The sequence below is a fragment of the Phocoena sinus genome, chromosome 9 (genome assembly GCF_008692025.1).
Source record: "Phocoena sinus isolate mPhoSin1 chromosome 9, mPhoSin1.pri, whole genome shotgun sequence".
Taxonomy (NCBI): Eukaryota; Metazoa; Chordata; class Mammalia; order Artiodactyla; family Phocoenidae; genus Phocoena; species Phocoena sinus.
The window spans coordinates 7,038,564-7,064,525 of record NC_045771.1 but is presented as its reverse complement, the minus strand read 5'-3'; the positions used below and the strand labels follow the sequence as shown (position 1 = coordinate 7,064,525).

Genomic DNA, 25,962 nt, shown 5'->3' with positions numbered 1-25,962 from the left:
GACATGACCTGACTTTTATTTTTTAAGGATCACTCTGGCTGCTCTCTGGAGAACAGACTGTGGGCAGGCAATGGTGGAAACAGGAAGATCAGTGAGGAGGCTATTGAAATAATCAGGCACCAGGTGATGGCAGCTTGAGCCAGGTTGTCTTAGAGGAGGTGGTAAGAAGACTTAAGAGTCTAGATTTATTTTGAAGATGGAACTCTCAGGACATGTTGATGGATTAGGTGAGATTTTTGAGAGAGAGAGAAGTCAAAGGAAGTATCAAGATTTTTTACCTAAGAAACTAGAAGGTGGAGTTTCCATTTGCTGAGATGGAAAGGACTACAGAAGGAACAGGGTAAGAGAGGAAAATTATAAGTTTGGTTTTGGAAATGTTGAATTTGAGAAGTCTATTAGACATCCAAGTGGATGTGGTGAGAAGCTATCCTTTTATTCTCTGGATACACCACACAGGCATAATAGAAACTGTTGCCTCTCCCTCAACAACTTATTTTAAGTGTTTGGTGAGCACATCCTTTTCTGTACTTTTTACCAGGTGACTCTCATCAGGATATAATCGCACTGGTTTCCGGGGCGGGGGGATGTTATTCTTATAGAGTGGGATCACAGATAAAAAGCCCTCTAGTTTCCATGAGAGTGATTGGTTTGTTCCTAACTTATTTTAAAACTTCTGGTGACAAACTCCCCTTTGTCAATTATAACTAAAAGTTTCTGGATTTTTAGTTAATAACTCCAAGCTTCACATTTTAGGGTGATGGGAACCTCCCCCCAGAAGCTATCTTGGTCAAGAGTGAAGTAGTGAATTACATTCAGTCAGAAAGAAGATTCTATTTTATTCCTAAATAATCTCTTTGTCCCTAAAATCATAAAGGGTTTCCATTCATTCCGATGGCTTTTCTTCCCTATTTTAAAAAAGAATCCTTTCATTAATCTTTTGGTCTTTTCTAAGATGCTGCTAATAATCTCCCTTTGCCTATGTGATTTTTTACACTGAATACTTGTGGTTTTCTGTTCTCTTTCTCTGTAATCTTCCTTCCCTGGTTTAGGTGACTGTGCTGGTTTTGTTTGTTTAAGCAGTTAGTATTTCTTATCCACAGAACATGCATTTCCTGGATTTCTAATTAAGTGTGGTGGAAGGATCCCTGCCCTGGACTCAGAAGACCCGCACGGTCTCAGCCCTGCCACTAACTAGGTATGAGATTGTGGATGAGACACTTACTGTGGCTTTGGTTTCCTTCTCTATTATTAGAGATTGGAATTTTAAAACTCTAAAATTCTAAAAAGAATTAAAAGGAGTGTCCAGCCCTCCTTTAGGACTGAGTTTTATATTTTATTTTTATATTACTACTTTTTAAAATTTCAAAGTTTCCTTGTAATCACATACATTTTTATATAGATGCATAATCACACGTGAGGGGCTTTTTGGTGTACTTTCCCCGCTTTGTTTGCTTCTTTCTCCCACTCTCTTCCCCTCCTACCTTTATGTCATATATGTATACATGATTAACATAATATGTACAGATATGCATTTCTTTCCTATAGAAAAATGGGCAGAGGCTAGTATTTGCACAATTCATTTTCTCCCATTTACTCTTATTTTCTATCTGTTGAAACTTGGTTCTGTTTTCTCTGAGATTTAATACTACGATGAGATTTTGTTTTGTTTTATTTTGGGGTTTTTTTTGGCTGTGCTGCACAGCTTGCAGGATCTTAATTCCCCGACCAGGGATTGAACCCCGGGGCCCTGGCAGTGAAAGTGCCGAGTCCTAACCACAGGACTGCCAGGGAATTCCTGAGATGTTTTTATTTTAGCACTTTTTTTTAAACTTCCTAGAATTTGTTTTTCAGATGCTTCCTTTTTCATAACATCATGTTCTTGTTTTATAAGTGTTCTCCAATTTTTCTGATTATTTTTATTAGAGATTTTAAAATATAGCTTTTATTTCCTGAATTAGCTATGGTTTGTCTGACGTACTCTTCTTGCTTGTCTTGGTCTTTCTCTTTCATGTAAAAGTTTTTTCCAAATGTTTGATAATCTTGCCTGTCCATATTTGAGAATGCAACAGTAGACAAGTCAATTAGGATCTTTGTGTCCATGGGTGGGTCTTGTATAACAGTTTACTCCAAGGTGACTGATTGCTTAGGAGTCATGCTAGAATGAGGAGGGCTTTTATCTCAGACAACATCCATATTGTTCTAGTTATCCCCAGATGCTTTGTTCATTTCCTTTTTTCCCTTACAAGGTAAATACCTAGCTGCCAGACATACTTCCTGCTTCTGGTGTTGGTAGTGGTAGGGATGGAGTGGGGCTGGACTATTCACTGTAATGGACTTTCAGTTAATGCCCTGGTTTCCAGACTCCATCCTGCCTGGCTCCCCAGGTTGAGCTTCTTCTGAGCAAATCAATAGTCCCCTCAGCTCAGTCCTGTGATCCTCTTCATTAGATACCATTCTTTAATAACTTTCTGAAATCTATTGAAATTTCTCATCTGGTGATGGTCTCCTTGGAATTCTGTTCTTTGTTGTGGATTTACAGCCTTTGAAGAAAAATCCCTTTACTATAATTTCAATGGGATACTGAGAGGCAGAAGACACAAACATAAGTGTGTGCTTAATTCCTATCTTGAATCAATACAGTAACTGGACTTTTGTGAAGAGGGTCATTTTTCTTACTTGTAGTAGTTACCTAGCTGATTCTCTTGGATGTTCCAGGTACACAGTAATATGATGTATTCTATAATGTTAAATAATGGCTCAGCAGAGACCTTGTCTTCTTGACTTAAATGGATTTTTTAAAACCATTCTGTCCCTTTAATATGATCTTCACTGTTGCTCCCATCAGAGTTCTTATTCCTTTGTAGGTGACAGGATACTTTTTTTTTTCCTTCTTCTTATTTTTGGAAGTTCAGGGATTTCACCAGGATATCTCAGCAGTGATATTTTTTTTTTAGGAATTTTGGGCAGGAAAGGAAGAGAAGTTTTAGGAACTTGTGCTTATAATACCTTCCTTCCCAGAAATCCCTCTACTTGTTAAACACCACTCTGGTATCTTTTTCATTTGTAGCGTGGGCAGCCTAGGGTACTGGGGTTTAGTTGGGTCGTGCCCTTTTTCTCAACTTCCTCCAAAACCCTTCCAGTTTCTAACAAAATTCAAACACTCTGGATCTTTTACTATCTCTGAGATCCTCCAATTATAACAGGAAATATGTGAGAACACCGAACTAGAGGCCCGAGCCTTCAGTCTCCCTCAAAGCCTCTACATGATTCATTGCCACATCCTCCTCCTCCCCTCCCCCAGCACAGGCCCCCTTCTCCTCCCCCTCCCCCACTACGGACCCTGCTCCTCCTCGCCCTCCTGCTCCCTCACCACAGGCCCTCGTCTGCAGCAGGGGCCACGGCCTTCTTTCCTCACGCACTGTGAGGTCAACTGCCTCGTGAACACAGCAGACACAGCCATGTGTGTCTAGTGATTATAAACCTGCCTACATCATATCACCTCTTAATATCATCAGTCACCTCTGTTAGTGTCCTATCACATGAGAGAAAAGGGTGCTCTAAAACCAATTAAAGATTTACTCTGACTTAAAGTTCTGTTTTGTCACCTAAAACTGAGGGCGTTCACCCCTGATATTCTGTCTTAGACTAAGGGCTACTTGGCTGGAGCCAGGACTATTCTTCAGTAATATTTTCCAGAATGAGTCCTGTAGAACTCTATTGATGTCCACAAGATCATAGTGGGGTTTTCTTGGGGGAAAAAAAAGACAGAAAGGAATCCCAAGGTCAAATATATTCAGAATATACTATACATTATGTCTTCCTCTTGAGAGTCATAGACTCTGTGTGTGTGTAGTGGGGAACTGTTTAACTTATTTACTTGGAGCTAGTGTTCCAGAGAAAATCATCTTGAACTACTGCTTTATAGTAATGTCTATTACAGTTTACTGACATCTCATTTTCTATCATCCCTAGAATTTCAGGTCAGCCGTTCTTTTAAATGAAACATAAACCCTCTGAAAGTCAGGAATTCTCTGGATGGAATACAACTCCGTCCCTGAGGTATAAACATTCTGTGCTCACACAGCCTTCACCTAGTGTAACAAATGGGGTATTCTCCTCGACTTCTATTTGTATTATGTTTACTTTGAACGTTTCCTTGAAAACTCTCTACATGAAACTGTTGTTGCCTGTCAGGCTCCCTAATAAAAGCTGTTTAGCTTTGTTATTTTGTCTTAACTCAGACTTTAGTCATCTGCCTAGAAAGTCACTCTTGGGAATCTCACTCACTCTCTCAGTTGCAAACAGCACCTGTGTTCTGGAACTCCCAAATCTACCTCCTGTCCCAATCTCTTATCTAAACTCTAGCTACCCCCGCTCCATGGGGTGGGATAAATCAGGAGTTTGGGATACTATGTGTAAAATAGATAATCAACAAGGACCTACTGTATAGCACAAGGAACTAAACTCAGTATTTTATAATAACCTGTAAGGGAAAAGAATCTGAAAATAAAATAGGTATATATGTATGTATAACTGAATCACTTTGCTGTACACCTGAAACTAACACATTGTAAATCAACTATACTTCAATTTAAAAAAACAAAACTCTAGTCCCATACAACTTAGCACCTTTCGTTTTATTTTCTTCAACCCAGATTAATCAAATTTTGCTTGAGTTATCAGCTTTTCCTTAAGGGTAACCATGCATAATCACTATGAAACCTGCTGTGAAACTTCAGCATTCACATAGACAAACCATGAGTCGGAGAACTCATTTTGTTGCTATTAGCTTCAAATAAGTCAAAACCAAATCCTATCATATCAGGCCTGCAACAAAAGTCGCCGGGTTAAACTCCCTGCTTATCATCATACTATGAAAAAAAGAAGAGTCGACATTTAACAGTCACCCCATCCTTTTAGCTTTGAGAACAGTACTGGAGGGATTTCCTGCTGTCTAAATTCAAGCTGGGATTTCAGAGTTAGCTTATTAGCACATTGGGGAAAATGACCGGTTAAGATGCTGGGAAGAACAAACCTATCTACTGTTTCTATCCACTGTTTTCTATCAATGGATAGAAAACACAGCTGGTGATGTTTTAAATGAAAATCTTTGTGGTTTCTCACATACCTAACCTGTATTACATTCTTGCTCAAAAAAGGGCCCCTGTTCCTTCCATCTGTCTTACCAGATTTTGGGTTTGGCTGCGCTGGCTGTGGACTCCCTGGCAATACGGACTCTGCTGACCGCTTTGGGCGCCCTACTCGGCCTCAACTCCAGTCGGCCTCAATCATCGCAAACAGTTGGCTGAGCCTTTGCTTAACGTCAGGCTCACTGGGGGCACGACAGGACTTCGTGTGCACTCTGATGTGTTCGGCGAGTTTCGACTTATAAATGAAGCCCTTGCCGCAGTCTGCACAGGCGAACGGCCTGTCGGGCCTGTGGATGCGCTGGTGCCGAAGCATGTGGCCCCTTTCCCGGAAGTTTTTATCGCACTCGGGGCAGCGGAAAGGCCTCTCACCGGTGTGCAGGCCCTGGTGGCTGAGCAGCTGCGCCTTCAAGCGGAAGCTCTTGTCGCACTGGGGACACTGAAAGGGCTTCTCGCCTGTGTGCGTCCTGATGTGCTCCACGAGCTTGGACTGCTTGGCGAAGCCTTTGCCACACTCGCAGGAGAAGGGCATCCGGCCGCCGTGCAGCAGCCGGTGCGCCTTCATGTCGGCTTTCACGCGGTAGCTCTTGCCGCAGTCGGGGCACGGGAAGGGCCTCTCGCCCGTGTGCAGGCGCTGGTGGCTCCGCAGCTGCCCCTTGAGACGGAAGCGGCGGCTGCAGTCGGGGCAGCCGAAGGGCCGCTCGCCGCTGTGCACGCGGAAGTGCTCGGCCAGCTTGGACGGCCGCGTGAAACCCTTGCCGCACTCCGCGCACTGGAAGGGCCGCTCGCGGCTGTGCGTGCGCTCGTGCGCCTTCAGGATGCCCTTCAGGCGGAAGCTCTTGCCGCACTCAGGGCAGCCGAAGGGCCGCTCTCCGCTGTGAACCCGCAGGTGCTCGCGCAGCTTGCACGGGTGGGCGAAGTCGCGGCCGCACTCGCCGCAGGAGAGCGGCCTCTCGCCGCCGTGCCTCCTCAGCCGGAAGCCCAGGCCGCACTCCGGGCACGCAAAAGGCTGCTCGTCTGACTGCAGCCGCCGGTGGAGCCGCAGCCGCCCGTGCTGGCGGGACGCCCGGCCGCACTCGGCGCACCGGAAGGGCCGCTCTGCGCTGTGCACGTGGGTGTGGTCTGGAAGCCCGCACTGCGGGGAGGAGCGCCGGCCGCACGGGCCGCAGGAGGCCGACCTCTCCGCGCCGGGGCCGGGCTCGAGAGCCTCCGGGCGCTCCTCGCCAGCCGGGCTCAGGCCCGGCTTCTCTCCCGAGCGTGGGAGCTCAGCCTGCTCGGAGGCGGCCCCGGCACCCTCTCTCCGGGAGCCTGGCCTCTCCGCGCCGGGAGGGCCCCGGGGGCCTCGCTCGCCGTAGCCAGGACACTGGGAAGGCCTCGGCCCCGCGCGCAGGTGGTGGGCATACACTTCACACTCGCTGCTCAGCAGCTGTCTCTCCTCAGGGTGGCTTGACAGGGGTCTAAGCAAACACGACTTCCGGCGGAAGCCCCGCCCACATTCTGGACAGCGGAAGTGCCTCTGTCCCCGAGGGATACTCAGTGGCTGTTGTGCCTCGGTTTGTTTGCGGAATTGATTCCAGGCCCTGTGTGGCAGGTCCTTCGAGTGGCTCCCCTGGTGCTGCTCTGAGAGGTTTTTCCAAAAGCCTTCCCCACAGACAGGGCAAGGGTGCTGGAGGCCCTCCCCAGAGGTTTCCTGGAAGCCTGGGGGACCGAGGGTCCTGGGACTTACGATTGTGTCTCTTTGGGTGGGTTCCCTGGAGCTGTGGACTGCTGGAACTAGAGCCCGAGTATCATGTCTTTGTGGATTCAGGAGGGCGACGACTTGGTCAGGCCTGAAGGAAACATCTTCACTTTTTCCTAATAAGGGTTCAGAGGAACGCTGGCTCTGAAGAGAATCTACTTGGAAATGGCAGTGGGCTTCTCCTGGTTTCACAGCTTGCTGGCTTCCTGAAATTGAAAAGAAAACTTCAGTCAGTATCTCAGCCTGTGACATGACCAAGGCTTATGTGGCCGTAGCAGTGACCTGAGGTGGCCTGGAAGCCCACCTTCCACTGAACTAAACCGGCAGCTCCTTTCAGTGGGGTCAGTTTCATGACCAGGAGTTTGGTGAGAGTCTGCTGAAATTAAACTGAACAGACCTTAGAATAATATTGAAAAGAGAACATGTAAGTCACAAATGTAGGGCCTAAGCTTTGGAATCAGATTGGGTTCGAATCCCATTTGTCCACTGTGCAAGCTTTGTCAAACTCATCTCTGGCTTCAGTTCCTTCTCCTGCAGAAATGGAAACAATACATAAGATTGTTGTGAGAACTGTATGAGTTAACGTGGGTAAAGGGCTTAGCGTGGGCCTGGCACACTGCATGTTCCCTGTAAATGTTCACCATTATTATGACCTCAGGGCCACCAGACTTGTCCCATTTGGATGCGGAGACATTCCTGGAGTCAAAAAATAATGACAGGGACTTCCCTGGCAGTCCAGTGGTTAAGACTTCACCTTCCAGTGCAGGGGGTGCAGGTTCAATCCCTGGTCAGGGAGCTAAGATCTCACATGCCTCCTCGCCAAAAAACCAAAACATAAAACAGAAGCAGTATTGTAACAAATTCAATAAAGACTTAAAAAAAGATAAAATAATGACGGCAGTGTTACTGACAGGCCCTGGCTAACACTATGATTCCATATACTCCAGGAGCTGTCCTAAGACCAGATGTTCCTCCCTCCTCGTCTCTATTCCTACCAACCTTGTAAAAAGGTTTCTTGGAAGAATTGCTAACAGACAGTAAAAAGTGAAATAATTTGTGAAGAAAAACTCTTTTACTCTCCTGAAAGAAGCAGCTAAAAATTAAACTACTGACAACATTTCTTGGAATGATGCTCCCATTTGACTTTCTCTTTCCATACTTTAATACTGACCCTTAAGAATCCAAAAATCTCAGACTCTCCCATCATGACAAGAAACAAAAGAGGAGTCTCTATTCCTCCCCCCACTACTAAGAATACCTCATATTTGCTGAACTCTTACTGTGCTGCCAGGTATCATTGTGACAGTTTACATACATTAACCCATTTAATCCTATAATGTAGGTACTTTAATTATCTTCACTTTATAGGTCAGGAAACTGAAATACTATGAGGTTGAATAACTTGCCCAAGGTCACCTGGAAAAGGCAAGATCCAGACTCAGGATCCAGAACCCACAATCCTAACAACTATGCTTTACTGCCTTTCTCTAGAATATACCAGGTGTTAAGCCTCAGTCCAGTCAAACAGGAAGTCAAGGTCAGAGAATTGGAACTAAGAAACCTGAATGGGATGTCTTAAGGACAGGGCCCTGATTTCTTAATACTCACCCACAAACAGTTGTCCCTCAATAACTGGATCCAAATGCGAATCAGCAGAGGTGCAAATTATGTTTCCTGATTTCTGTGATTCTCCCCAGATCCTGAAGAGTTCTCTCCCCTGTTCAAGCCAGGATATTAGTTCTGGTTTGGGAAGTCCATCACCTGTACAGAAAAGTCAAACAGCGTAGTTCGGTTTCCTTGAGCACTAAATTTAAAGCACAATGAGCTGTTTTTAAATTCTCAAATTTACTCCTGGGAAAATGTATGAGAAGAGATTTTTAAAAATAGATTATAGGTTTACACAAAGAAAAGCAGAACTGTCCACACATTATAACAGTGGGTTCCTAATCTACCTGGACCTGTTAGATGACTCTGTGTTTGATTTTGTCTTGGTCCCAATATATCTAGCAATGCTGCATTTTGTCACAGGTTTCTTAAAACTCACCAGTATTGTGCTTTGAGAATTGTGGGACAACCCCTGAGACAACCGGAGATATCTTGGGAATAGGGGGTATATGAAAATAAGAACTGGAGCTTCAGCTAAAATATTCTGAGAAGTACTTCCAGTGACAGTGCTAATCACAACCTAAAATACAGTTGAGTTCTGCTAGAATAGAAGGGGGTTGCAATGAATGAAATGAACGAATTAAAATATTACAAGACACCCATTTCCCTGTAAAAACTGTTTACGCTGTGTATTTTCAAGTAAAACTTTCTTTCGGTAATACATATATTTAAAAGAACCAAAAGTATGCTTCATGGATTGCTAAAGGGAGATTAGTAGATGGTCCAAATCAGAGAAAGAGGATAAGCTGGGCAATGCTGAGGGATTTTAGGGATAAAATGTCAGAGTGACATATACATTAGCCCTCTGAAATCTGACTTCAACCCCAAAAGAATTCCAAGGCTGCTCTCATGAAAAAAGGAATCACTGTCTTTTATTTAAATCCATACACCTAAAACAAATATCATATAATATCGCTTATATGTGGAATCTAGAAAAAAGGTACAGATGAACTTACTTGCAAAGCAGAAATAGAGACACAGATGTAGAGAACAAACATGTGGATACCAAGGGGGGAAGGGGAGGTGAGATGAACTGGGAGATTGGGATTGACATATATACACTACTATATATAAAATAGATAACTAATGAGAACCTACTGTATAACACAGGGAACTCTACTCAGTGCTCTGTGGTGACCTAAATGGGAAGGAAATCTAAAAAAGAGGGGATATATGTATACGTATAACTGATTCACTTTGCTGTACAGCAGAAACTAACACAACATTGCAAAGCAACTATACTCCAATAAAAATTAATTAAAAAAATAAATCCATACACCTATTCTCAGTCTTCATCTGGGTTGAACTCTCAGCATCTTTTAAAATAAAACAATTTTTCAAAAAAAAATTAAGAAAGCAAGTCCATTTACAAGGACATCAAAAAGAGTAAAATACTTAGGAAAAAATTTAATAAAAGAAACATAAGACTTACACAATACAAATCATAAAATGTTGTTCAAAGTAATTTTAAAAGTCCTAAAAAAAAAAGTACTAAATAAATGAAATGATACCCCATGTTCATGAATTGGAAGACTTAGTACTGTTAAGATGACCATATTCCCCAAACCCCATCTGCCTTTTTTTTTTTTTTTTTGGGGGCAGAAATTGACAAACTGATCCTAAAGCAATGGTAATTAAAACAGTGTGGTACTGGCATAAGACTAGACATATATAGATCCATGAAACGGACTTGAGAATCCAGAAATAAACTCTGACATTTACTGTTAATTGGTTTTCCAAAAGGGTGCCAAGATAATTCAATGGGGGAAAGAATAGTCTTTTCAACAAATGGTGTAGGGACAACTGGATATCCATATGCAAAAGAGGCTGGATCCCTATATCACACAGTGTGAAAAAATTAACTCACAATGGACCAAAGAAGGAAAAAAAAGGATCAAAGACCTAAATATACGCACTAAAACTATAAAACTCTTAGAAGAAAACATAGGAGTGGATCTTTGTGACACTGAATTAGGCAATGGCTTCTTAGATATGACACCAAAAGCTCAAGCAACAAAAGGAAAAATAAACGGGAATTCATCAAAACTTAAAACTTTTGTGCTTCAAAGGACTCCATCAAAAAGGGAACAGGGGGCTTCGCTGGTGGCGCAGTGATTGAGAGTCCGCCTGCAGATGCAGGGGACATGGGTTCGTGCCCTGGTCCAGGAGGACTCCACATGCCGCGGAGCGGCTGGGCCCGTGAGCCATGGCCGCTGAGCCTGCGCGTTCGGAGCCTGTGCTCCGCAACGGGAGAGGCCACAGCAGTGAGAGGCCCGTGTACCACAAAAAAAAAAAAAAAGGGAACAGGTAACCCAAGAAACGGAGAAAATATCTGCAAATCATATATCTGATAAGGGTTCAGTATTCAGAACAAATAGAGAACACTTATAACCCAACAATAAAAAGACAAATAGCCCACTATAAAAATGGGCAAAGTATTTGAATAGACATTTCTTCAAAGAAGATACACAAATGAAAAGATGCTCAACATGATTAACCATTAAGGAAATGCAAACCAAACCCACATTGATACACCACTTCATATCCATTTGATCTTTTGTTGTTTCTTCATTGCTGCGCGTGGGCTTTCTCTAGTTGTGTTGAGCAGGGGCTACTCTTCACTGTGGTGTGTGGGCTTCTCATTGCAGTGGCTTCTCTTGTTGTGGAGCACAGGCTCTAGGAGCATGGGCTTCAGTAGTTGTGGCTCGTGGGCTCTAGAGCGCAGGCTCAGTAGTTGTGAAGCACGGGCTTAGTTGCTCCACGACATATGGGATCTTCCCAGACCAGGGATCAAACCCATGGCCCCTGCACTGGCAGGCGGAATCTTAACCACTGCACCACCATAGAAATCCACATCCATTTGATCTTGATGCTTGGAACGTTCTTTTTGGGTGGCACAGGGTTCATGTCACAAGATTATTTTTCTTTTCTCTACTGATTCAATTACTTTAATTGGTTCTTCACTAACAATGAAAATAATGTAATATCTTGTATTAATGTTTCAGAAACACTGTATAGAAACTGGAAATCTTAATTATGTCAGACGCTGGCAAGAGAAGTGGAGGGAATATAGGAGAACTAATTACCTTCGTAGACTGAAAGATAAAGAGATATAATGTAAAGTTCATGAAACATGATCTAGAAGTTTATTATTTAAATTATAAAGGTTGCCAACAGAGGCATTAAAAAACTATCAGGGGCTTCCCTGGCAGTCCAGTGGTTAAGACTCCACACTGCCAATGCAGGGGGCATGGGTTTGATCCCTGGTTGGGGAACTGGGATCTCACAAGTCACACAGTGGCCAAAAGATAAAACAACAACAACAAATGTGTGTGTGTGTGTGTGTGTGTGTGTGTGTGTGTGTATGGAACAAATTGGAAAGAAATATTTGTAACATAGATAATAAAATTTTTTTTGAAGTTAAAAAAATTTTTAAAAACTATCAAAATTTCAGAAGAAGGGGGGAAAAGGAGATAGAAGAGGGATAGTATAAGTAAGTGAAACCCTCATTTTTCACAGTAAGGAGTTAAACTCAATAACCAAGAAATACAGGTGTAAGCACAATAGACTGTAGTAAACTGCAGTAAAAACTAAAACAGAAATGATTAACATGGTTGCCTTTGGGGAATTAACTGAGTGAGGGGTGAAGCAAGAGACTTATTCATTTTGATGCTCCTCCAAACAGACTGATTTTTTAAAAACCATATTTAATAGTAAAATACAAAGACTAAGTAAGCAAAAAGACTAAAAAAGAACACCATTACCGTAACCATGCAGAAACAACTGCGGGTAAACCCCTATGTATAGCCTTCCAAAATCTCATTGCAGGGAAAAATAACATTAGCTTTTTTGAGGTATATGGACACCACTGTAAAAGTTGACAGGTAGGAACATCCTAGGTTGAAGATATACAGGGTACTTTATGGATATAGGCAAGGTATGTATCCAGGTTGAAAAATCATGGCAACCTGTTTAAGTATATAGTGATTAAAAGCCCTGACATATATTTAGTTATCTCTGACCACCTTACATTACATGCTGTCACAAATATTCTCATGTAGCAACATCTACCCTTGAGTAAGGATTAGCAATGCTTACAGATATTAACAAAAGACTCTGCATAAAAATGCCTTTCTGAGTTAATTTCTGAGAAATCTGGCTACCTGACAAACAGGAGTATGGAGTGACTGAAACCCCTAACAGGACCCAGTTCCATGCCTCAGCCACAGTTAAACACTTCTTACCTAGAGAAACAAGAATCTCATAATTGGTTCTCATTACTTGCTTGTAAAGCTCCTTCTGCCATGGCTCTAGATCCCGCCATTCTTGCTCGGAGAAATAAACGGCCACATCCTCAAAAGTCAGAGGTAACTGAAATTATAGGCAGAATACACATGCAGTCATAATGGCTTCAAAACTCCAGTTCCTTTTCATCAATTTAAGAGTTTCGCAGTGGACAGTGTTTTTGTCCATTAGGCAGCGTCTTCCTTGGGAACTGCTCCTTCCCTGACTCCCATCATGTGGTTCTGTTGGTGACCATGACCACCCCCTTCCACTTGTTTCTCTATGCCTGTTCCAACTACATATGCATATGTATAGCATGGAACGCTTTCATTTTTCTTCTTCTTTTTTTAAACAAAAAGGGGAACAAATCACTGTGTAACTTCTTTCACTTAACGTGTCATCTTTCCAGGTCAATTTACATAGGCAAAATCGGTTTTTTGTTAATTGCATTATATTCCATGGGTACACATACTCCACCGATGACACATATATTGTTTCCATTTCCTTTATAAATTACCAACAATGCTCTGATATGCTTCCTTATATATTAGTGGTTTTACTTCTGCAGGAAAAGGCTAAATAAAAAGGAGAACGACTAAATCAAAGGATAGAAACATCTTCAGTTTACGAGATACCACTAGATTGCCTTCCAAAAAGAATCCAGCACTTTTACCCTTGCTAATAAGAGACATTTCTTTACACCTTTGCCAGCACAGGATGTTCTGAAACCTTATTTGTTTGTTTATTGGCCAACATGGTAGGTAAAATATTCTATTTCATTGTTTTATTTATTTATTTATTTTTAGGCTTCTCTGTGAGCCATGCAGGATCTTAGTTCCCCCACCAGGGATTGAACCTGTGCCCCCTGCATAGGGAACGCGGAGTCTTAATCACTGGACCACCAGGGAAGTCCCCTGTACTTCATTATTTTAATTTGCATTCATTTGTGAGGCTTAGCAACATTTTCATATTTGGCGGGGAGGGGGTTTCCACTTATCTTTGTGCATGCCTGTTCACATCCTTTGCTCAACGTTTTAGTGGGCTCCTATAATTTGTTAACTTTCTTACATTAGGGTTAATAATCCTTTGACTAGTTAACAAACATTTTCTTCTAGTTTATCATTTGTATTTTGACTTTCTCTTCTGCCAAAGAGAACATTTTGACCTCTTTATTTAGTTAAAACCTGAGTATTTTCCATATTGTTTCCAGCTTTTACTTTCATTTTTTGTATTTGTCACAATCAGAAAATTATACAAATATTCTACTGAATTTTTTTCACAATTAGATTTGCAGCTTAATTCTACAGATGATATTGGTATCTTTATTTATGTACATATGGACAGCCAATCACAGAACACTAATAAATGCACCACTCTTTCTCCTTAGATTGAAATCCTGACCTTCACCTTTGCATATATTAGATTTTCACATGTATGTGAATCTATATATTGTTATACTATCTATCTCTTCTAAATAAACAGGAGAAATATTTTGTCAAATTTATATAAATTCTATTGGGATTCTGATAGGAATATACTAAGTATATGAATTAATTTTGAGAGAAGTGGGTCTCTAAATTATGGGATCTTCCCATCCAGAAACATATATTTATCTAGATTTTAAAATTTTCTTTAGTAAAATTTATTGTTTTCTTCATATAGATCTTATATAATTCTTGACAGATTCATTCCTAGGGATTTTAGAGTTCTGGTTGCTACTATGAGAACTGAACTGAATAGGAATATACAAAGCACACACATGCATACCCTTCAAGCACCAGCTGCCTCAGATTACCCTGGCGTGAGCCCTACCTATTCACACCTGGTGTTACAACTTTCATCTAATTTCAGATAATGTCCCTTCCACTACTTCACAATAACTCAAAAGCTCCATCCCTTCTTACATCCACTTCCACAGGCAAATTTCAGATTGTTTTTAAGGTAATTATTTCTTAATCATTTAACATGCATAAAACTGAGCTGTTTTTATTGTTTCTATCTTTTCTTTTTAACTTGTCACTGACAAACTTTTTGAGTGTTGTGTACCTAACCCCATTTCTCCCATAAGCTCTGTGGTTTTTACTGCATGATTTTGCATTGCACTGTGATTTTTAGAAATGCATATGATGTATGATGGCAGAATTCATTATTTTTAAAATGTTTTCCAAAAAGGCTCAAAAAGCCTTCACTGTTTATTTCTTTAATCTTCAGAAGTGTGAAAGATCCAAAAAATTACAGAGTACATTATAACAAGCATATGAGTATTTACCACTGATTTAACAAATTTAACATTTTTTCTTCAGATTTCCTTCTCAGGAAATTGAATTTGACAGATAAAACTCAAAGCCCCCTCGGTCCCCACTTCAATCTTATTCTTACACTCGGTCCTTTTCACCTCCCTTCTGAGACATAACCATGTTGATGCATGTGGTAAGTTTTCAGCTCATGTTCTTAATTTTTTAAATATACATATGTATCTATAAATAATATATAGTATTGCTTTGTCTTTTATACACAAATGCTTTATTATACTGCAACTTGCATTTTTCATGCAACATTTTGAGATCTATCTTGATATACATAGAACTGATTTATTTTAATTTTGTATAGTGTTCCATTGTCTGAATGTCACAATTTTTAATTCATTCTTTTATCCATTGACCATTTGCTTTTAGTTCTATGAACTGCCTGTTCATATCCTTTGCCTGTATTTTTACTGGATTATTTGTCCTTTCATTTCTAAGATTTCTTTATATAATTTGTCTATTAACTATTGACTACATTAGTTTACAAATACTTTCTCCTAGTGTATCTCTTAGCTTTTACTTTTACCTAAGCTGTCTTATATTTATATTGTATATAAATTTTCAATTGTAATACAATATATCAATCTTTTCTTAGTTCATTTTGCCCTTTGTGGTTTAAGAAATTTTCTTCTACACTAAGATTATGAAGATATCCTACATTTCCTTCCGAAAGACTGAAGTTTTACTTTTCATGTTTAGATTTTTAATTTATCTGGAACATAATTTTTTTATGGTATACAGCAATGATCTACCTTAGTGTTTTTTTCCAAATGGAGAAGTCAGTTGTCCCAACACCACTTCTGAAGTTCTCCGAATTAGATTCCTAGGGCTGCTGTCACAAAGTACCACAAACTTGGCGGCTTAAAACAATAAATATTTATTCTCTCATAGTTCTGGTAGTTAGAAATCTGAAATCAAAGTGTCAGCAGAGCTATGCTCTCTCTGGCGCCTTTAGGGGAGAATCTGTTCCATGCCTTTCCCTTTGCTTCTGGTGGTGGTTGTTGATACTTGGCATTTCTCAGCTTGCAGCTGCATAGTTCCATCTCTGCCTCCACTGTCACAAGGCCTTCTCCCTTTGTGTGTCTGGGTCTCTGTGACTCTGCTCCTCTTCTTATAAAGACACCACTCATGATGGATTAAGAACCTGTCCTACTCCAGTATGATCTCATCTTAACGAATTTTATCTGCAGCAACCCTACTCCTATTTAGGTCACAATCTGAGGTCTGGGGAAGTACATGTATTGGGGGAGACACTATTCAACTCAGTAGTCTGCTCTGGGGTCCTCTTTGGGTTTCTTCTGCTCCATGTGTCTACCCCTGCACAAAACAGTACTGTATTAATTCTATGGATTTACTGTAAATTTTATTATCTGCTAGGGCAAGTCCCCCTGTTATTCTTCTTTTCGGCATCATATTTTGACCTTTATTTTTCCAAACGAAATTTAGAATCCGCTTATATAATTTACAAAAATCTTACTGCCATTTTGATGAAGTTGCAGTAAATTTATATATTAACTTGGAAGGAAAGTATCATCTTTATTATATTTAGTCTTCCCATTTACTGGCATGATTTACCTCCTGTTTACAGGCATATCTCATCTTATGTGCTTTGTGTTTTGTAAAAAATGCAGGTACTGCATTTTTTACAAACTTAAGGTCTGTGGCAACCCTGTGTCGAACAAGCCTATTGGTGCCATTTTTCCAACAGCATTTGCTCACTTCATGTCTGTGTGTCACTTTTTGGTAATTCTCACAATATTTCAAACTTTTTCATTATTATTGTATTTGTTATGGTGATTTGTGATCAGTGATCTTTGATGTCACTTTTTTTTTTTTTTGACTGTGTTGGGTCTTCATTGCTGTGCGCGGGCTTTCTCTAGTTGTGGCGAGCGGGGGCTACTCTTCTTTGTGGTGCACAGGCTTCTCATTGCCGTGGCTTCTCTTGTTGCGGAGCATGGGCTCTAGGTGTGTGGGCTTCCGTAGCTGCGGCACGTGGGCTCAGTGGTTGTGGCTCGCGGGCTCTAGAGTGCAGGATCAGTAGTTGTGGCGCACGGGCTTAGCTGCTCCATGGCATGTGGTATCTTCCCAGACCAGGGCTCGAACCCATGTCCCCTGCATTGGCATGCGGATTCTTAACCACTGCGCTACCAGGGAAGCCCTGATGTTACCATTTTAATTGTGTTTGGGTGCCATGAGCAGTGCCCATATAAGATGGCAAACTTAATCAATCCATGTATGTGTTCTGGGACTTCCCTGGTGGCGCAGTGGTTAAGAGTCCACCTGCCAATGCAGGGGACATGGGTTCAAGCCCTGGTCCGGGAAGATCCCACATGCTGTGGAGCAACTAAGCCCGTGTGCCACAACTACTGAGCCTGTGCTCTAGAGCCCGTGAGCCACAACTACTGAGCCTGCGTGCTGCAACTACTGAAGCCCACGCACCTAGAGCCCGTGCTCCACAACAAGAGAAGCCACCTTAATGAGAAGCCCGCACACTGCAACCAAGAGTAGCCCCTGTTCGCTGCAACTAGAGAAAGCCCGCTCGCTGCAACTAGAGAAAGCCCGTGCGCAGCAACAAAGACCCAACACAGCCAAAAATAAATACACTTATCCAAAAAAAAGTTATTAAAAAAAATGTGTGTTCTGACTGCCCCACGGACTGGCCCATCTCTCTCCCTCTCCTCGGGCCTCTCTATTCCCTGAGATAGAACAATACTGAAATTAGGCCGCTTAATAACCCTACATTATTAAGTGTTCAAGTGAAAGGAAGAGTCACACATCTCTCACTTTAAATCAAAAGCTAGAAATGATTAAGCTTAGTGAGGAAGGCACATGGAAAGCTGAGACAGGCTGAAAAGCGAGGCCTCTTGTGTCAGTTAGCCAAGTTGTCAATGCAAAGGAAAAGTTCTTGAAGGAAATTAAAGTGCTACTCGGTGAACACACAAATGATAAGAAAGCAAAACAGCCTTACTGCTGATACAAAGCAAGTTTTAGTGGTCTAGAGAGAAGATTAAACCAGCCACAACATCGCCTTAAGCCAAAGCCTAATGCAGAGCAAGGTCCTAACTCTTTTCAATGCTGTGAAGCCTGAGACGTGTGAGGAAGCTGCAGAAGAAAAGTGTGAAGCCAGCAGAGCACAGTTTATGAGGTCGAAGGAAAGAAGCCGTCTCCTAAACATAAACGTGCAAGGTGCATCAGCAAGTGATGGTGTAGAAGCTGCAGCAAGTTCTCCAGACCTAGCTAAGATAATTAATGAAGGTGGCTATACTAAACAACAGGTTTTCAATATAGACAAAACAGCCTAATATTGGATAAAGATATCTTCTAGGACTTTCATAGCTAGAGAGGAAAATCAATGCCTGGCTTCAAAGTTTCAAAGGACAAGCTGAATCTCTGTTGGGAGCTAAATGCAGCTGGTGACTATAAGTTGAAATCCCTGTTCATTTACCATTCCAAAAATCCTAGGGCCCTTAACAATTATGCTAAATCAACTCTGCCTGTGCTCTAGAAATGGAACATCAAAGCCTGGGTGACAGCACAGCTGTTTACAACATGATTTACCAAATATTTTAAGCCCACTATTGAGACCTACTGCTCAGGAAAAAAGATTCCTTTCAAAATATTACTGCTCATTGACAATGCACTTGGTCACCCAAGAGTTCTGAAGGAGATATATAAGATTAATGTTGTTTTCATGCCTGCTAACACAATATCCATTTTGCAGCCTATGGATCAAGGAGTAATTTCGACTTTTAAGTCTTATTATTTAAGAAATACCTTTCATAAGACTATAGTTGCTATACATAGTGATTCCTCTGATGGATCTGGGCAAAGTAAATTGCAAATCTTTTGGAAAGGATTTATCCTTCTAGATGCCACGACGAACATTCATGATTCATGGGAAGAAGCTGAAATATCAACGTTAACAGGAGTTTGGAAGTTGACTCCAACCTTCATGGATGACTTTGAGGGGTTCAAGACTTCAGTGGAGGAAGTAACTGCAGATGTGGTGGAAACAGCAAGAGAACTAGGATTCGAAGTGGAGCCTGAGGGTGTGACTGAATTGCTGTAACCCCATGATAAAACTTTAACAGATGAGGAGTTGCTTCTTATGGAGGAGCAAAGACAGTGGTTTATCCAGATGGAATCTACTCCTGCTGATGCCATTTAGATTGTTGAAATGACAACAAAGGATTTAGAATATTACATAAACTTGGTTGATAAAGCAGTGGCAGGGCTCAAGAGGACTGACTCCAAATTTGAAAGAAGTGCTACTGTGGGTAAAATGCTATTAAACAGCATTGCATGTTACAGAAAAATAACTCCTGAAGAGTCAACTGATGCAGCAAACTGCACTGTTGTCTTATTTTAAGAAATTGCCACGTGCCAACCTTCAGTAACCACCACACTGATCAGTCAGCAACCATCAACAAGGAGCCAAGACCCTCCACCAAGCAAAAAGATTACAACTTGCTCCAGGCTCAGACAATGATTAGCATTTTTAGCCAGCGTATTTTTAATTAAGGTTCGTACATTGTTTTTTAAGACTTAATGCTGGGCTTCCCTGGTGGCGCAGTGGTTGAGAGTCCGCCTGCTGATGCTGGGGACACGGGTTCGTGCCCCGGTACGGGAAGATCCCACATGACGCGGAGCGACTGGGCCTGTGAGCCATGGCCGCTGGGCCTGTGCGTCCGGAGCCTGTGCTCCGCAATGGGAGAGGCCACAACAGTGAAAGGCCAGCGTACCGCCAAAAAAAAACAAAAAAACTGCACACTTAACACACTACAGTACAGTATAAACATAACTTTTATATGCACTGAGAAACCAAAAATATCGTGACTTCCTTTACTGTGATACTTGCTTTATTGCAGCAGTCTGAAACCAAACCCAAAATATCCCCAAGGTATGCCTGTTAATAATTTTTGCTATAACGGTGTTACAGGGGCTTCCCTGGTGGCGCAGTGGTTGAGAGTCCGCCTGCCGATGCAGGGGACACGGGTTCGTGCCTCGGTCTGGGAAGATCCCACATGCCGCGGAGCGGCTGGGCCCGTGAGCTATGGCCGCTGAGCCTGCGCGTCCGGAGCCTGTGCTCCGCAACGGGAGAGGCCACAAGAGTGAGAGGACCGCATACCAAAAAAAAAAAAAAAAAAGGTGTTACATATCTTTTATATATTTAGTCCTAGGAATTATGGTTTTTGTTGAGATTGTTACCGGTATCTTAAAAGTAATGATCTCATGAATTCATTTAGTAATCTGAAAAAATGCTCAATATGTAAGCTTATAGAGAAAAACATAAAACCTCAATTTCAACAAAACACTAAATAATCAAATAATGTGTACCTACTTAGGTTTTTATATCTTCTTCCTTCCAACGTGTCCTCCTTCCTTCTTACACTCAACACAAACTTCAACACGTTAGCGTTAAATTCTGCCATTTAAGTCCCTGCCAACCATCATTTCAACCATTCAGAATATTAAATCTTTTCAAACACTTGTTCTAAATTCAGTAACTATAATGTAAAACTGGCTGAACTAGTTAACACGCATTGCCGGCCCCAGACCAACTTCGATCCTTTCTCTCCTCCGCCCGTCTCACGCACAGGCGCCCCCGGGCCAGACTCCGCCAGTTCCACGATCGACTTTGTTTAGGGCTTTGGACACGGACGAGCCCAGGAGGCGGCGGTCACCGGCTCAGTCCAGGGTCCAGACCCCACAGCAGGCGCTAAGCGCGACCCTCAGACCCCGCCCCACCCGTCCGCCTCCGCCCAGGGAGGACCCCAGGATGCCGGCCCGCCGAGCCGGAACCCGAGGACCCGCCCAGATCCCCGAGCCAGGCGTCCGCGCGGGGAGCCCCTCTTACCGGAGCTGGCTCGGCCATGGGCCCTCGCGGTCCCACCTGGCCCCGGACCGGGTTACAGCCAAGCCAGGAGTCCCGGCTACCCGCGGCACCTTCCCTGCGGCAGCGGCGGCTGCGGCCTCCCACCCCGCCGCTCCTCGCCGACCTGCAGGCCCAGCCCAGGCGCGGTGCACGCTGGGACTCGCGGCCGCTCTGCCCCACAGCGCCCCCCTGCGGCCGGGAGGAGCGAGCGCTGTCTGCAGTGGCAGCCCGCGCCGTGCAGACCGGTCAGTCGCAAGCCGCAGCCGTCCGGGGGTGACCGATCCTCGCACTCTCTTGGGGGACCCAGAGGAGGGAGACGGAGATGCAGACGGAAAGAGGGGGAAATGCAGCGTCAACTGCAAATGGATGGATAGTATACTCGCTATTAACTGAGATAGAAACAATGAGAGGGAGTACAGGGGTTTGATTCCTCCCCAAAGCCAACGCCAGTCAAGGATTAGGTTCAAGGGGTCATCTGTGAGGTGATCTCAGGAACCAAGTCAGGGAGGTGAGAAATCAAGGGGCATTAAGCATTAACGAGCAGGTCCCCCCGTCGGCAACTGGGAGTCCATTCTGCTGGGGACTCAGAGGGTGCAGATCATCCCTCAGAATGGTCCTGACAAAGGTGAGGAGGCTGGGTATTCATCCTCAGGAAGTCAGGCAGAGTCATGACATCGCTGGCCCCATGGACTTACATTAGGAACACGACTCATAGTCTATAAAATTCAAGAAATGGTCTATAACCTAAATGTGAAATGGATCTTTTTTTTTTTTTTTTTTTTTTTTTTGCGGTACGCGTGCCTCTCACTGTTGTGGCCTCTCCCGTTGCGGAGCACAGGCTCTGGACCCACAGGCTCAGCGGCCATAGCTCACGGGCCCAGCCGCTCCGCGGCACGTCGGATCCTCCCGGACCGGGACACGAACCGTGTCCCCTGCATCGGCAGGCGGACTCTTAACCACTGCACCACCAGGGAAGCCCTGAAATGGATCTTAAATTTACTCTGCCTTTCACTCTTAAGCAGCCAGTATGGTTGAACTACTTAGATATATGTAATTGCTATCCCTAACTTAAAGGTTTTCTTAAAGAACAATACTGTATATATACAATTTAGCAACAATAAAGCAAATTTTAAAAGAAGTGAAAGTTGTCCATAATTCTGGTATTCTAACGTAAATGCTCGATTTTGCTTCATATAGACTTCCAGTCTCTGTCCACAAACATGTTCTTTTTATATGGTTCTGAGACACATATAATTTTTTGCCTTTTTATCTTTCACTTACCATACCAAGGTTTTCCATATTTCTCATAATCTCATAATTATACTTTTAAATGGCTGCAATTTAAGGTAGTGTATTAATCTGCTAGGGCTGCCATACCAAAGTACCATGGACTGTTTAACCGCGGGTTAAACAACAGAAATTAATTTTCTCACAGTTCTGGAGGCCAGAATTCCAAGATCAAGGTGTCAGCAGTGTTTGTTTCCTCTGAGGATTCTCTCCTCGGCTTGCAGATGGCTGCGCTTCTCCCTGTGTCCTCCCATGGTTGTCCCTCAGTCTGGGTGTTCTCGGTCCCAATCTCCTCTTATAAGGACACTTGTCACATTGGATTAGGGCTGACCCATAACACCTTGTTTTACCTTAATTACCTTTTTAAAGGCCCTATCTCTAAATATAGTCACATTCTGAGGTAGTGGGGGGTCAGGACTTCAACAAATGAATTTTTGGGGACTTCCCTGGTGGTCCAGTGGCTAAGACTGCGCTCCAATGCAGGGGGCCTCAGGCTTGATTCCTGGTCAAGGAACTAGATCCCACGTGCCACAACCAGAAAGATTCCTCATACCACAACTAAAAGATCCCACATGCTGAAGCAAAGATCCCGCGTGCTGCAACTAAGACCTGGTGCAGTCAAATAAATAATTTTTTTAAAGAATTTTTGGAAACACAATTAAGCCCATAACAGGTAGGGTAGTGTGAAGTATTTAGTGGCAGTTTAAAAATTTTGTGGCCCTAAATAATATTGCTTGAATATTTTTATACACACAGTCTTAAGATACAAAAAGTACAAAGTGCAAAGGATATACCAATACATTAAATTAGATTAAAATTTAAAACTTTGCTGAAAGGGAAAACCCTGCAACCTAGCATACTCTACCCAGCAAGATTATCCTTTAGAATTGAAAGAAAGTTAAAGAACTTCTCAGACAAGCAAAAACTGAGTTCATCAGCACTAAACCTACCCTAAAAGAAATGTTAAAGGGTCCTCTTTAAGTGGAAAAGAAGAGTCTATAACAAGAAGCAATAATCTAGAGGAAAGGAAAAATCCCACCAGTAAAGACAAATATATAGTATAGGCTGAGGATCAACCACTTAAGCTAGTATGAAGATTAAAAGACAAAAAATTGTAAAATTGACTATAACTACAATAATCAGTAAAGGGATAAACATGAAGTAGTAGAAGATGACATCAAAAACACAAGATGTGGGGGAGGCGAGGAAAAGTGGAGATCTTTTAGAATGTGTTTGAACTTAAATGACTACCTGGTTAAAACAAATAGATATTATTATAGGTAAACATATATGACTCCTGTGTAACCACAAATCAAAAACCTACAATAGTTACACAAAAAAGGAGAGAGAAAAAAAATAAATAAATAAATAAAAAGGAGAGAGAATGGGACACAAGCATACCACTAAAGAAAATCATCAAACCACAAGGGAAGAAACTAAAGGGAGAAGGGAAGAACAGAGAACTACAAAAGCAACTGTAAAACAAGTAACTAATGGCAATAAGTACATACTTATCAATAATTACTTTAAATGTCAATGGACTAAATGCTCCAATCAAAAGACATCGGGTAGCTGATTGGACAAAAATAACAAGAGCCAGCTATATGCTGCTTACAAGAGACTAACCTCAAAGCTAAAGAAACACACAGACTGAAAGTGAGGAGATGGAAAAAGATATTTCAAGCAAATGGAAATGACAAGAAAGCAGGGGTAGCAATACCAGTATCAGAAAAAATATACTTTCAAACCAAGTCTGTAACAAAAGACAAAGAAGGGTATTATATAATGATAAAGGGATCAATACAAGAAGAGGATATGACACTTGTTAACATATATGCACCCAATACAGGAGCACCTAAATATATAAAGCAAATATTAACAGACATAGAGGGAGAAATTGACAGTAATACAATAATAGTAAGAGATTTTAACACCCCACTTGCATCAATGGACAGAAGATCTGGAGATGCTCAACATTGCTAATTATGAGAGACAGGCAAATCAAAACCACAATGAGATATCACCTCACACCTGTCAGAATGGCCATCATCCAAAAGTCTACAAATAGCAAATGTTGGTGAGGATGTGGAAAAAAGGAAAACCTTTTACGCTGTTGGTAGGAATGGAAATCGGTGCAGCCACTGTGGAAAACAGTGTGGAGATTCCTCAAAAAAACTAAAAATAGAACTACCATATAATCCAGCAGTTCCACTATTGGGTATATATCAGAAGAAAATGAAAACACTAATTGGAGAAGATACATGAACCCCAATGTTCACAGCAGCACTATTTACAATAGCCAAGATACGGAAGCAGTGTAAGTGTCCATCAACAGAAAAATGGATAAAGAAGTCATACACACCCACACCCCCACACACACACCCACCACACACACTGTAATGTTACTCAGCCATAAAAAAGAATGAAAACCTGCCATTTGCAGCAGTGTGGATGGACCTAGCTGGTATTATGCTTAGTGAAATAAGTCAGACAGAGAAAGACGAATACTCTCTATATTATCACGCATATGTGGAATCTAAAAAGTAAAATAAATGAATGATATAACAAAACAGAAAAGGACTCACAGATATAGGGAACAAACTAGTGGTTACCAGTGTGAAGAGGGGAGAGGGGAGGGGCACGATAAGGGAAAGGGATTAAGAGGTACAAACTACTATGTATAAAATAAATAAGCAACAAGCATATATTGTACAGGACAGGGAAATATAGCCATTAACTTGTAATAACTTTAAATGGAGTATAACCTATAAAAATATTGAATCACTATGTTGTACACCTGAAACTAATATAATATTGTAAATCAACTGTACTTCAATTTAAAAACAAGATTTAAAACTTGAGATCAAAAGACATGATAGAGTAACCAAAACTAGGTCACAGATTGGGAAAAAATATTTACAACACGGAATAGCATATAAATAAACATAAATAACTGCTAAAAATCATAGACTGCCCTAGAGGAAAATGTGCAAAATTATGAATTCACAGAAAGGAAAAAAAAAAAAAACAAATAGGTGCTAAACACAGGACGATGTTCTATCTCACTGTTAGTCAGGCAAATGCAATATCTGTTTATGAAGATGCACATACCCTATTATCCAGCAATTCTTATCTCAGAGCTATTTTTGCATATCAAAGAGCCATATCCTAGAATCTCTAAAGCAGCACCGTTTTAAAAGTAAAAACAGGAAAATAATTTAAATGTCCAATCACCCAGAAGATGGATATCTTGTGGGACTCAGTTCATGTATGTGTGAGATGTGTGCAGTTAACTATTCCTGTCCAGCTGTTTTGCAGTGGCCTCTCCTGAGACCCTCAAATCCACAATCAAGTACTGCAGCGGTTCAGTGCTTCTCCACCACGGTGTTGTTGGGTATATCACAGATCCACGCATTAAGCCAGAGAAAGTCTTGGTTTGGATGGAGAAAATGTAAAACCAAGATCAAATCCATGCCCTCCAGGGGGCATGGCAGGGGAAGCAGGGAAGGTTTCAGTTGAATGTGGGGAGTGCTATTAGAGAGAGATATTTAGAGGATGCTATGAAGAGATGAGCACATGCCCAAAATGTTCCTGGTGTTGAGAGTGAATGGTGGATATGAAGGAGTTCAGAAGAAGAGACAGGAAAGGCATTCCAGAGGA

General features: G+C 42.0%; 1 protein-coding gene across 1 annotated transcript; it reads right to left on the bottom strand.

Annotated features, from left to right (window-relative positions):
• Positions 1-4,618: 4,618 nt before the first annotated feature.
• On the bottom strand, positions 4,619-21,142 carry ZNF786 (zinc finger protein 786). The gene is made up of 4 exons (XM_032643549.1): positions 20,998-21,142; positions 12,795-12,921; positions 8,494-8,646; positions 4,619-7,091 (listed from the first exon to the last, which is right to left on the bottom strand). The coding sequence occupies exons 1-4, from the start codon at positions 21,013-21,015 to the stop codon at positions 5,269-5,271; spliced, it is 2,121 nt and encodes a 706-aa protein (XP_032499440.1). The 5' UTR covers positions 21,016-21,142; the 3' UTR covers positions 4,619-5,268.
• Between the last annotated feature and the right edge of the window lie 4,820 nt (positions 21,143-25,962).